Source organism: Centroberyx affinis, unplaced genomic scaffold, assembly GCF_046629955.1.
Source record: "Centroberyx affinis isolate AG114_WGS23_722 - 3 ecotype Tasmania unplaced genomic scaffold, CSIRO-AGI_Caff_v1 ptg007199l_1, whole genome shotgun sequence".
Lineage (NCBI taxonomy): Eukaryota > Metazoa > Chordata > Actinopteri > Beryciformes > Berycidae > Centroberyx > Centroberyx affinis.
Window position 1 is genome coordinate 17,857 of NW_027283641.1, and position 13,681 is coordinate 31,537.

A 13,681-nucleotide genomic window follows, 5' to 3' on the forward strand; every position below is an offset into this window, starting at 1 on the left:
ACTAGATATCGTCTTAGATTTTGGATATCGTAATATCGTGATATGGCATAAGTGTTGTCTTTTCCTGGTTTTAAAGGCTGCATTACAGTAAAGTGATGTCATTTTCTGAACTTACCAGACTGTTCTAAAACAGGGAAGGAAACCCTGTCTTTGCATTTTATTTTGATCACAGTCTTGTTTTAATGAAAGTGCTTGTGACATCTCACATGTGGCTTTGACTTACAACTGAACATTTAGCCTACTTCGTAGAAAATACCGAGATATATATTGTGTATCGCCATTCAGCCTAAAAATACCGAGATATGATTTTTGGTCCATATCGCCCAGCCCTAACCAGACCAATCAATCCCAGGAAAAGTATATAAAATCGATCTGAAACAGTGATTCTCCCCTCGGCGGAGCTGCTGCTGTACCTTGCGGAGCGGAGTTGAAGTCCTGGACCAGCTTGGCTGAATTCTCGCTGAAGAAGCGCTGGCGGTACATGATGCGCACGTCGGCATGGCAACAGCGGCTCAGGACGTCGTCGGAGTCGCTCATCAGCAGCGAGAAGCCGTCCGCCGCCATCGAGCCCAGATCAGCGTCACCGAGCAGAGAGAAGAGCTTCAACACACACACAGAGAGAGAGAGGGAGTTAATGCTGCTTTCAGATTTAATGCTTTTTAATGCCACCTGGAATTGAATTTAAACCAAATTAAAAACCAAAATGAAGAAACAAAGCTGGAAAATGCAGACAATTTCTGATTGAAAATAGCTAATGAAGGTTAAGTTCTGATACAGATATAAATGGATAGAATAAGAGCAAAGACAACAGGAATTTAATTACAGAACCTAAAGTTCAACTGTGTAGTAAAGTAGACAAAATGAAAAAAATATATATGTGATGTTTTGCATATTGTACTACTAACCCTGTTCTGTATTAATCAGAGTGCACAAAAAAAGAAAAAAATAAGACCTCTAATAACTGGATTTACAATATTTTAATACTTTTTAATGATCCACAGATATCCTGGTGTGTGTGTGTGTGTGTGTGCGTGTGTTAGGGCTGGACGATATGGACAAAATCAAATATTGACAATATTGTAGGGATGACTATTGGTGCTTTCACAAAATATTTACACAATGAGATTTTTGATAAATAATCATCAGTAATGTGGATATAATGACTAAGTGGGTAAAGGCAAATAATAGAACAGCTAGAACAGTCTGGTAAGTTCAGAAAATGACATCACTTTACTGTAATGCAGCCTTTAAAACCAGGAAAAGACACTTATGCCATATCACAATATTATGATAGCCCTAGTGTGTGTGTGTGTGTGTGTGTGTGTGTGTGTGTGTGTGTGTGTACCTTGTCGGTCAGTGCTGTGGACAGTGGGTGGTATCTGAGCAGCAAGGCCTTGGCAACCTGCAGACAGAAGCAGCGTTCAGTCACAGCTTGGTATGAGCAGCAGACCGCTGACTCATCACAACACACAACAGGCCGCTTTCTGCCACAGTCCAGTTCAGACCGACCTGGGACTACTGGCCAAAGAGTCTCACATTTCACTAGATAAAATATGCATTTCCAATTGTATCCATCCAAAAAAAGAAAGGAGATTTTTCCTCGGATGTTAACATGAGCAGCCAGAGAGAGTAAACGCAGTAGTTCTCTTGAGGAACAAATGTAAGAACTGGTCAAAATGTAATAAAATGTCTTTCTAAATGAGACGAAAATGTAAATAATAGGAAATCAAATCGCCAGACTGATTTTTCTTTCACCGAGTGGGGGAGAATAAGGCTAGATCATTGGCCGAGGAGATAAGCGAGGTACAGTGCTACATGGCCTGTGATTGGCTAAGTGAAGAGAGAGGCGGAGCAGCCTTGGGAGGAGGCGGAGCCTTGCAGTCGACACTTGGGGAACAGCAGTGCCCAGAGTTCAATTTGAATTAACAAAAATGAATCTGAATTGGGAAAATTGAATTTCAAATTTCACATTCTGCCTTACAAATTAAAATTTTGAATTCATTTCTTTATGAAATCACCAATCACCCTTTTTTTTTTTTTTTTGTTATTAAATGGATAAACATGAGCATGACATATTCAAATTTATGCAATTCAAATACAATCTCTGCTGGCACTAATCTCTTTCCACACAAAACTATTTAATCTCGCTTTATCATATCTTACATTAACATCTTGACTGATTTATAACTACAGCTGACGGTGAAATTAAATTAATTGTTTCTCTATAGTCATATTCTACGTTTCTTAATTATTTAAACCAAAATCGAGATATAACATTACAAACAACTGTCCCAATAGCCTACGAGAATTACAATGCACCATCTGAAACTGCTCCATGCAGCAGTTTTCAGTTTGCAGTACACATTAGGGCTGAACAATTTTGAAAAAACGTCTAATTGCGATTATTTTGCCTGATATTGCAAATGCGATATGATTTGCGATATTAGAGGGAATGATCATTTTTACATCATTATTCTCATTTTCACTGAAAAACGTATTAAAATGATTATGGTGTGATTTTTGCGGGGATCTGTACCAAACAAAGATGTTTTCTTAAGTCTGTAGAATATGATGTGTAGGCCAGGACATCTCTGCAGCACCACAATATTTCATTTAAAATGGTATTTTGACACATTTCACCTTTAACAAATATTGCGCCTCCTGCAATTTGAAAATTGCAGTAGGCCATATTGCGATTTCGATAAAATTTCGATTAATTGTTCAGCCCTAGTAGAGATATTTAAAGTGAACTGGTCTCTCACCCAGAGCAGGAGGGTGAAGGCCTGGGTCCGGACAGGAGAGGAGGGAGAGTCCAGCTCACAGCACACTCTCTTCATCGTCTTCTGTATCAGGCCGTCCAGAGAATCACCTGAAGAAGGAAAACAAAAACCAAACCAGCTGAGATTTCTGGCTTTCAAAACTCACTTTCTGACCCGTACCGTTCAGGAACAAACCCCTCCCGCCCCTCAGAGTGTCACCGCTCCCTCAGACTGACCTGGCTCTCTCTTGTTGACCAGGCCGGCGTAGCACTTGGCGGCGGAGGTGTAGGACAGCGGGTGGCTGCAGGTACAGCTCAGCTCCTCCAGCTCCGACAGCAGCCGGTCCAACTGGGGAACTTCCACCTGGACCACACACACACATCAAAATCTGCCTTTAACAACTATTTTCTGGTGCGTTTTGTACATTTATTGTACATTATTGTACAATATACTTGCATTTGTGACCTCTCACAGAGATTAATAGCCTATGTAATCAAATAACAGAATGAAATGCAGTATGAAATGTAAAAAAAAAGCACTTAAAATATCAAATAGGACCCTACTATAGTAGTTTGTTTGTTTTGATATTTAGAAACTTTTCATTTAATTATTTTTGAAAGCATCTTCGCTTTACTTTTTTTCTTTCACATGTGCCTAAGACTTTTGCACAGTACTGTACCTCTGTTATTGTTGTTAACTCAAACAAGTCGTGCTTTTGGTTGTAAATTGTGTGTTTTCATTTCAATAAACATTTGGTCGCAAAAGAAAACAAAAAACACAAGGAATACAACTTGTTGCAGTGAAGCCTGAACAAAGTGTTGCAGCAGAGACTCACGCTGCGGGGCAGTGAACACACGCAGCCCATCAGCAGACAGACCAGCTGAGTCTGGCTCCACGAGGCTCCAGGCTGCTGCTGCTGGGGAAACATGAAGCACAGCAACAAAGTCACAATGACATTAAAAAACTTTTTCACCTTGTTCCCCAATTCTCTATTTCATACTGTACACCTGCTCAACAAGAAATGCCAAAAAATGCATATATTTGACTGTATAGTACTCTATATGAAATACGTTGCATTATTACACCCCCCTTCTTCTCTCTCTTTTTTAATATATATTTATTTATTTATTTTGCCTTTATTATTGTTGTACTTTACCGTGTTTCTGTCAATAAGTAATACCTAGGACGATCTTAATATGTTTCCGATATCTATTCCCATGGTCTGTGTACTACAGTTATACATTTACTACTTAATTAACCCAGGCTAATTATGTAAATGTTTTCATTAACGTACAATAGATGTTTTATAGATAATAGGCCAAACAATGTTATACTATTGATAGCTTGATACTCACATACACAAAACCTGTACATCTAAATTTATTTATTTCTATTTTGAGGAAGCCTGATAGGGGGAATGGGGAGGGGGACGATAGCAACCAAAGCCATGTATGAATGAATCAATAAAAAATTGGTCACTGTCTCATGGAAAGTATGTGTATTTTTAGTGGTTACTTTATGGCAAACCAGCAGGTGAATATAAAAATTAAAAACAATAATAATACCATTGGGAGAACCTCAATTGCTCACAAAGGCCCGTACGTTTTCATGTGAATAGTTCTTCCATGTCCACTGCATCGAAGCCTCTACAGAAAGCTAATATACATAAATCTAATAACAGTTATCTCACAGCCTGATTGGAAAGGCTGCACACTGGCTGTAAAAGAGACTGCTACAGACTCAACAAACCACCAGACCTTGAGCAGCTGGATGTGTGAAGGGAAGGAGTTGTCGGGCAGGAAGGAGACGTCACCGTCCAGGAAGAGAGACACGGCCCTCGACGCCGTCTGACCTGCAAATCTGATGACATCAAACACAGAGAGGAAACATCATCAGCCTCATGAAAAATGTTCTTACACTATGTCAGAATAATAAAGCAGAAGAGACCGACAAAGAAAGGAGAATGTGAGAAATAGAGATTTAAGGGGTATCAGGTTTCAGAAAGACAAATTTGAGACAAGATAAGCTGGACTCAACAACGCTGGATCTGTTCCTCTCTTGTCTCTTTGGTTTCCTTTGGTATAAAGCGTCACAGACCGGCTGGTTGGTGAACACTTTACTTTCTGGGTATTGAAGTCCTCAAAATTCAAACAGTTGCCTCTCGCTGCCATTTGGGGCCGCTAAACTTCAAAGTTGCCTACTGCAGCTTGAAATTTAGCTACCGTATTTCCTCTAATATTGGCCCGGGCCTTTATTTACCTCAACTGCAGAGGGTACCAGGCCTTTATTGGAAGCAGGCTTATATTAGAGACAGGCCTTTATTTCTAATTCCCTCTGTTTGATAAGTATATTTGCTCGTATTTTAGTACAAAGCCTCCTTGTTTTCTGATCTGCTTCTGTTGGGGTTCGTTAGGTAGCCGTTTTTTTGTTACTGTGACGCATTACCGATAATTACGGTAATCGACGACGGCACGCTCCAGAGACTTCCGCCGGCCGAGCCGTCTTGTGGCATACTGCCATCTTGTGGCACTTGTACGTTACTACAAACTACAGTTACATTATATAACAGGCACCAGGAGTTTACCGGTATCCACCGTTGTTTTTTCCTTTGTTTTTTTCCCCGGCCTGTATTTGATCGTGTCGACCACGGCCCCGGCCAGTATCGGAGACCCGGCTTTTAATTGACTACCGGCCACTATTAGAGGAAATACGGTATGTTAGACTTTTTCAGACTTTTCACGGAGCTGCAGATACCCCGGTTTTGTGTATTTTAGAACAAAGAAATTTAAAACAGAGGAAGAAAACAGTGACAGAGAGGCTGAACTGACGTGGGCTGTATCCTGGAGCAGGTGGTGCTGATGACAGGAACCATGGCGGACAGGACGGCCTCCTCCACCAGAGGACTGCGCCGACCGGACGACCCAGACTCACCTGCACAACAGGAACAGGACGCACCGCATGTTTCAATTCCACCTTCAATAATATAGCTTCACAAATAAATTTGATTTGATTTGCTAGAAATATGGTTAGAGAAAAAGCGATGTGTTGCTGCTGGTTCAATTATCAATTATTTGAACCATATTTAAAAGGATAATAATAATTATTTGTATAGCACTTCCTAAAATGCAATGCTTTCAAAGTGCTTTACATACAATAAACAGGGAATAAAACAAGAAAAACACAATTACAAAATGAAAAATAAAATGGAGATTCAACTATTCACATAGCAATTCACATAAAAAGCCTGTCTATAAAAGTGTGTTTTTAGAAGGGATTTAAATTACTTGGGATTTAAATTAAGGGATTAAAATTAATTAACTGCAAGGTATGAATGATCTACAGTGAAATAAGTGATGAAATTTTGAACTCAATCAGTCTTCATGATGGCAAAATCTAGGAAAAATAAAGACCAGTGTGAAAACACACAGAATTATCTTTTAATATCAAGGTCGAATTTAGTGCATGTGATCGGTGAGATTGGGATGTAGGATTGTTGTGGAATATAGGAGATTTTTCCGGTTGTCATTCAGGAATTCTTACAGTAAATTTACACAGGGAAGAGGATCGGACTGCTCACCCTGCAGAGCGGCCTGTAGGGCCAGAGCCAGCAGGCGCGGGATGATGACGTCATGGAAGCAGCGCCCCGTCTCCTCGGTGTCCCGGGCCTGCTCCGCTATCCTCTGCAGGCTGCGGCACACCGACACCACCTCCTCCACCGAGAAGACAACGCTGCCTGGAGACAACAGCAAACACCACGAGTCATTTCATCAGACAACTTTCTGTCTCCTCCAACTCTGTCTGTGATCAGTTATTTAGCGTTTCAACATAGTGTGTAACACAATACAGCTGTTGTCACTGACAGATCTTTCTGTTTCTGCTGTCAGACGACTGCAGCACTACAAAAAAGTGATTTGATCGAGGGTCACAAAATTTTGGCCCTGAAATTACCGTTAACCTCGGTTAGCCAGTTAGCATTTTGTGACCCTCGATCAAATCACTTTTTTATAGTTTCAGTCATCTGACAAGAGTAAACTTTATTGACCCCGAGGGGAAATTTGTCTTGGGCACAGTGCTACGGTCCGTTGCTTCACAAAAACATCACAAAATATGAGAAGCGTTTGACACGATGCTAGACAGTTGCTTCACATAAAAACATCTTAAAGACATAAAAAAAGACATTTGACTATACATTTGACATTGACAAGACGACGGCTTAAAAAGAAACTGTAGGAATTAAAGTGCAAAAGTGCAAAGTGCTAAAGTGCTTGTGTATTTATTGCACATTGCTCTATTGCATTATAAGATTTAGCATTAGAGTTCAGCAGCTTGAGGCTGGAACACACGATAGCTTCAGGCGGTTTGATTTGCACTTTGGCACACGGAGTCTTCTTCCTGATGGCAGAGGTTCGTATTCAGAGAAGAGGGGATGTTGAGAGTCCGCAATGAATGACGACAGAAACAGAAAGATCTGTCAGTGCCAACAGCTGTACTGTGTTATACACTGTGTTGAAACACACAATCAGTGATCACAGACAGAGTTGGAGGAGACAGAAAATTGGCTTCTTAACATTACTGGCAATGGTGAGAACCGATCTAAACCCTGCAGAAATACGTCAGCCATATTGGTGAAAAGCGTCTATTGTTTGTGCCTGTTTTTCATTTCTTGAGCCTGTACAAGTGTGGCCGTTTCCTGTAAATTTCAGGTTGAAGTGACGTAAATTCATACATATTTCAGAAGCTAGGTATCAAATTTCATAAATATCTATACACATTTAAGCATATAAAACACTAAGTTACGAACTTAGTCACGAACAAGAAGCGGGAAGCCTTAAATCCCACTTTGGGCGACAGTTACTTCATGTAGAGAATCGGTATCGGCTGATAAATGGAAAAATAAGAGCTTTGAGTACAGAGCCTGCACTTCTTACAAGTATCTGTAACATTATGAAGGAACAGGAAGGGTTAATAAAGGGTTTATACGGACGAAAGTAAGTGTCTGGAATTGAATACGAATTTTGAATCTCAAAAATAGCTGCACTATCATCCATTTGCAGGGACTGGAAGAAAATTAATTACAAGTTAAGGTAAAAGCGATATTAAACTTTAAAAAAGACAAATGGAGGATTGTTAATTTAAGAGAAACTTTAGCGAAAACAGTACAGGATGAAATATATTAGTATATGATTGTGACTTTTTTGGTCATATGCTGTCCTATGGTTTGACACAGCTTTATGAACCAACGTAAAAGCCCAGATGGAGGTGATAACTGATTCAGGTCATGTGACTCTTCCAAGGCGCACTGCACAGGAGATGTGAAGTCAGCAGGCGGCCATCAGCACTTGCATTTCAGCACCGTAATGGATAACGTTGCTATATCAGATTTAGTATAGAGAGACAGAAAAATATATCCCATGGCCTGTTCTGAAGTCTGTTTCTTATCTGGTAATTACCGGTCTTTTACTGGGAAAATCTGTTGAAGTCCGACATATTTAAATCTCTCCGGTCATAATGTCCGGTGGAAATAATTCCCTCTAAGCACAATTATTAGAACATTATGCTCCTTGTTTTACTGAGACTGAGACTTTTTGTTGGGCCGTACTTTTTACATATTTACTGTGTTGTTTTCCTTTGTTTTAGGTTTGCGTATTTAGCAACTGGCAATGTGTGATGATGGTTAATGGGACATGCATGTTGCGCATTTGGCATTGCGTAATGGTGAGAGGGACACATCGTTTTTGGCATCTGGCATTGCGCAATGGTGAAAGCATATGGCTATTTGGCAACAAAATACATGTCAGGAACGAAGTAAAATGCAAATTTTCATAGTAGAGGATCCTATTTTTCTATTTTGCATGGTAACGTTGTGTGTGTGTTTGAGAGAGATAGCGTTATGCACGAGAGTCTATTGACAGGACTTATTTTATTTGGAATATAATGTATAAGCAAAAGTAGCCTACTTTTCAATAAAAAATATTATAAATCTACATGCCCTGATGATGTCATTCTTTATATAGCCTGCCTATCAATTGTTTTTAAGCTCAATAAACACAGATAATATTTGACTGGAATTTCTCCCATTTGTCGCAAACCCTGATTTGGAGAGCAGCTAACAGACCAGCTGGACTGAAGTCTTCTTATTTTGTCCATGCAACTCAACGGTCGTATTCTACCAGATAAATTGCCCGCTTAGTTCAGGACCTTTGTTGCCTGTCCTCCCTTTTCATCCCCCTCTCTCCCTACCCCAGTCTTTCTTGTCTCTCTCCACTTTCAACTATAATAAATTACAAATAATCGGCATGTCTGGGAAAGACAAGTGTCCAGTGCATTTTGCTTTAAAAGCTTTTTTCAGACAGTTGTTAAATTGGTGGGTTAATTTATGTTGCTCTAAAACAGTGGTTCTCAACGATGGGTCCGGGGACCACCAGGGGTCCTTGAGGGGGTTCCAGGGGGTCCCCAGCAAATTGATGAATTGTTAAACTTCAGCATTATTTAATTTACAAGAAGTGAACACAATTAGAGAATGTAGAAGAATGACTGTTCTGATCATAGTTTCTCTGTTTTCTCTCTACCTACAACGCAGACAGTCATGGGAGTCTGGACAAAATCATATCTGACAATAAAAATATTCTCAGATTTGGGTCCGAGAGACTAAATCTCATCAAAGGACTAAATTAGGGTCCTTGATATGAAAAAGGTTGAGAATCACTGCTCTAAAATGTTAACTAAAACCTGTACGCTTCTATCTATCATGTAACAAACTAGTCTACACTTCACCCAACAGAAAGAAAACGCCTGACAGCTTACCTGTGTGTGCTGAACTGAGGACCTCGAGGAGGACAGGCGTGCTCTCCTGGACCACGCTGGGCTCGGTGGAGACCGCGGCCAGAGCCGACAAACACCGCTGACGCACTGCATGATGGGAATGTTCCGTGGGGAGTGTGTTGACGTTGTCTTGGTCCATGGACTCTGGGCAGAGGAGAGGAGGGGAAAAGGTTCATCAGGCGTTTTAATCCAGTTACCATTACATAAAGTGATATTTGTATAATGCTTTTACCTATTTGATACTGCATATGTTTCATATTTTTGATACATTTCCATATCTTACATGTTCTGTATTTCCTCATGAAGTTCTACTTCTCTTATTTTGTACAATGCTGCGATCTCTCAGCTTTGTTCCCCACACTTATCATTCACATCTATTTCCCAACAGTGTGCTGGTGTTGAAACTGTCAGTTGCGTATTCTTATGTAACCTCCGTTTCCGATGTTCTTGTTATGTAATATTCTATTTTTCTTTTCATATTCTGTGTCCTTGTAATGAAAAGTGATGCATATTGTGTGGATTTCATTGAAATCGTTAAAGTCTCATCTTATCAAATGAGTGGCGGTTTTTATTTTCCCTCTCCAGAGGATGCAGATGTTCATTGTTTCATCAGAAAAAACAGACTTGTAAATTTTCACATAAATCCTCTTACAACTCCCCTAAAATCCTCATTTCCCCACATCAATGCAGATATCTGAGACTTTTTCATCAATACAGGCCCTGATGTAGAAAACTAGATCACAGTAAGAACGAGAGGTGTGACCAAGTCAGCTCTGCTCGAGTCCCAAGTTGGTCTCAAGTCTTGAGGCACAAGTCTCAAGTCAAGTCCCAGTCAAGTCCATGTCATTAAAGTCAAGTCTCAAGTCTAAATGTAGAACAGCAAGTCAAGTCAGAACAAATCAAGAGTCCAGTATCAATTTAATATCTTAAAGAAAACTAAATATCTAGGACTTTTCAATGCAATATGGTTTTAATAGGATAAAAACTTGGTAAGAGCATCATGAGTTTGATTTCTATAATCAGTTTCAACTTCAATAAATTCAATCATTCCATACAAATTCAGAAAACAGAATTTAAATTCAGTCGTCTGCTGGAACAAATCTCATCACTTTCAATCTAAGTCATTTACACAAACACAAGATCTCAAGTCAAGACTTTAGAAACCTTTTCAAGTCATCAGAGTACAAGTCAGAGTCAAGTCCCAAGTCACCAGAACCCAAGTCAAGTCAAGTCTCAAGTCTTCTCTTCATGCATCAAGTCAAGTCTCAAGCAGTCAAAAGACATTAAGACATATTCTGCTGTATGTCTGTGATTCTCCAGTCAGTCTCTTACCGGTAAAGATCTCCAGCTTTAGCCTTGGGATCATTTTAGTGATGAAGGCCGCTGGCTGCAGCTTGGCCAAAGCTCCGGCACACTCCACTATGGCAAGACTGGAGGGGAAGACACAGAGACCGGTTTATGTTTAGTCCGTCTATCAGAGACACAGGTGAACTGGACCAACCACAAGACATTCAACCTCAATAGATTCAGGAACTTTATTGTCATTGGGCAAGCACAACGAAACTGCAATTGCGTCAACCTCAAATGGTGCATTGAATTAAAACTTCACATATATACAAAGACTTCCCATTTACAAAGAATAAATAAGAAATATAAAATATCAGCATAAAAAGTACAGAATCTAAGCAATATACAAGCCATAAGCAATAAAAAACAATTGGCGATAAAATATAACTACAACTAACGGGTGCAAAAACATCAGCAGCAATAATCAGTGGCTTTAAGTGACATGTGAGTAAATACAGAGGAGGATGGTGTAAAAAAAAAAAACAGAAAACGGGAAATAAAAATAATTTGAAATAACCTTGATGTATGCAAGTGGTCCATCTAATGCTTGGGAATTCAATTTTGTAATTCAAAATAGTACAAAAACAGAAAATTGTTTAATTTCTACATACAAATTTGAAATTTTAGACAATTTTTCAATTTTTTTTACTTTATTAATTTAGCACAAAACAAAGCTATTTTTAATTTCAGCAGACAGTGACATGGGGGAGAACACAATGAGGACTGGACTTGCTTATTGGCCAGAGGGAAAATTGGGCCAAAAGTGAGTGAGTGTGTGATGATAAAAAGGAGTGTGTGTGTGTGTGTATGTGAGTGTGTGTGTGTATGTGTGTGTGTGTGTGTGTGTGTGTGTTCAAATAGAGAAAGAGGGGGTGAACATGTGTTGGGTCACTGGTATACCCTAAGGAGGAGGAGGAGGAGGAGGAGGAGGAGGAGGAGGAGGAGGAGGAGGAGGAGGAGGAGGAGGAGGAGGAGAGATGTGACTGACTGACCTGACTTTGTGGTCTTCCTCCTCCAGCACCAGTCTGGTCAGGTGTTCCACAGCCAGCAGCACATCAGAGTCCAGCAGCAGACCTGACAGAGACATTCAGCATTCATTTGATCCCATATTATACAAGATAGACAGTTTCAGCCAAGTGACTGGGCCGTTCAAAGACACAATCCAACTTTTGTGGGACTAGTGATCTGGTTTCTTCCATCTTCCTTTTTTCTATTCTTAGGCATGTACTCTGCTATGAAGGAATCAGGACTTTTTTTAATTATTTGTCTTATTTTGTTTTGTTTTGTATTTTGTTGACAATCCTGAATTTTTGGTTATACTGCCTACCATTTAGATATCTATACTTGTACAGGAAGTCGGAATGAGTGGGCTGCAAGGTTCATGTCTTGTGTTATTTCTGTTTTGTTTGTAGATATTGAACAATGTAAATAAACCTCAAGAGAGCGTTGTATCTGGACTGTGAAGTTAATACATTCTCCACCCCCCTGGAATGTCATTGCACCCATCACTGAGACTTAAATTGGATTGAACTTTGACCCCATCGCTGGCTCAGTTGTCATGACAACGTTATGGAACTCTCTTATCCTAACGTCGATTTATTCTCTGAGCTCAAATTAAACGGTAATCAACAGCTGTGGAAGACCCTACTTTTGTAATAGACTGTAGAATAAAACGTACACTGAGATAAATTTATGCTATTTATCTAGACCTGGATAAAGACAATAGATTTACTTGAATGAAACTTCTTATTTAAAAAGAAAGAGTGAAAAATAACATTGCAAAAGCAGTTACATAACATGTTATTAGGCTATTCTGCAGACTGGTTTACAAACTGTATTAGTATTATTTTCCTTTCAAATGGTTAAATTTGAATATCAGAAAATATATTTCGTTCCATGGCGTTATTAAAAGCAGACTGCAGCAGCTGGTTGGAGTCTGCAGCTCCGACTCGCTTTCAAACCGGACACAACACTAAACTTCACAACCTGGGAATATTTGCATTACTTTGAACTGATGGAAGAAAAGGGGAAGAACATTATTGTTACCTGTTACATCTGAGAACTGAAAGCACCTGCCAATGTGTTGTGAGCGCTATCCGCTGTTTATTTTTTTAGACCAGACATGACTAATCAAGGCTGCCTCTGTGATCATACTAGTTTACCATAAAGACGATCAGACCCAGAATAAATGAAAGCTGCTTGTTAAGTAGATAACAGATAAGTAGATAACAGCAGTGTACTCGCTGATGATTTCTATAGCCTGATAGTGAGAACATCACCAGAAGACATAAAAGGTTGTGAAGTTTTTAAGCGGGTAACTTGAAAGAACTCGACTGAGTTACTTTTAATAAAGACTAACTTAGTAAAGTAACTAGTTGCTATTTAGAACTACAGTAACAAAGTAAAGTAACTAGATGAGAGCAAATGACTGAACCTCTGCGATGCGTTCTATAATCGCTCTAGTGTTTATACTTTTTATGAGCAACAGCATCCAAAATCAAAGTTGATGGAATATTGGTGACTTTGTAGTGATGTCCATCGGGCGATCATACATCGTTGTTCTATAAGCTGACCTTAACAGCCGGTCGTGTCTCACCTGTCTGCCGTCCCAGTGAGGTGAGGACACAGGTGGCCGTGATCTGCAGACCGGCGTTACTCTCCAACAGAGCAGAAAACACAATGCTGCACAGAGACTGACGGAAGGGTAGAAACACACTCTCATCTGATGGAGAGAGAGAGAGGGAGAAAGAGAG

General features: G+C 39.8%; 1 protein-coding gene across 3 annotated transcripts in view; it reads right to left on the reverse strand.

Annotated features, from left to right (window-relative positions):
* mms19 (MMS19 homolog, cytosolic iron-sulfur assembly component) overlaps positions 1-13,681 on the reverse strand; it is a 36,378-nt gene that overhangs the window by 6,348 nt on the left and 16,349 nt on the right. Inside the window, exons 15-26 of one of the 3 annotated variants that reach the window (XM_071513472.1) lie at positions 13,525-13,650; positions 11,921-12,002; positions 10,914-11,011; positions 9,564-9,710; positions 6,337-6,492; positions 5,588-5,690; positions 4,517-4,619; positions 3,595-3,669; positions 2,996-3,122; positions 2,763-2,869; positions 1,346-1,402; positions 414-600 (exon numbers count right to left, since the gene is read on the reverse strand). In XM_071513472.1, coding sequence (XP_071369573.1) covers positions 414-600; positions 1,346-1,402; positions 2,763-2,869; positions 2,996-3,122; positions 3,595-3,669; positions 4,517-4,619; positions 5,588-5,690; positions 6,337-6,492; positions 9,564-9,710; positions 10,914-11,011; positions 11,921-12,002; positions 13,525-13,650 — 1,368 coding nt within the window. Of the gene's footprint in view, positions 1-413; positions 601-1,345; positions 1,403-2,762; positions 2,870-2,995; positions 3,123-3,594; positions 3,676-4,516; positions 4,620-5,587; positions 5,691-6,336; positions 6,493-9,563; positions 9,726-10,913; positions 11,012-11,920; positions 12,003-13,524; positions 13,651-13,681 lie in introns of all 3 variants that reach the window. The other 2 variants (XM_071513471.1, XM_071513470.1) reach the window with 2 other exon arrangements.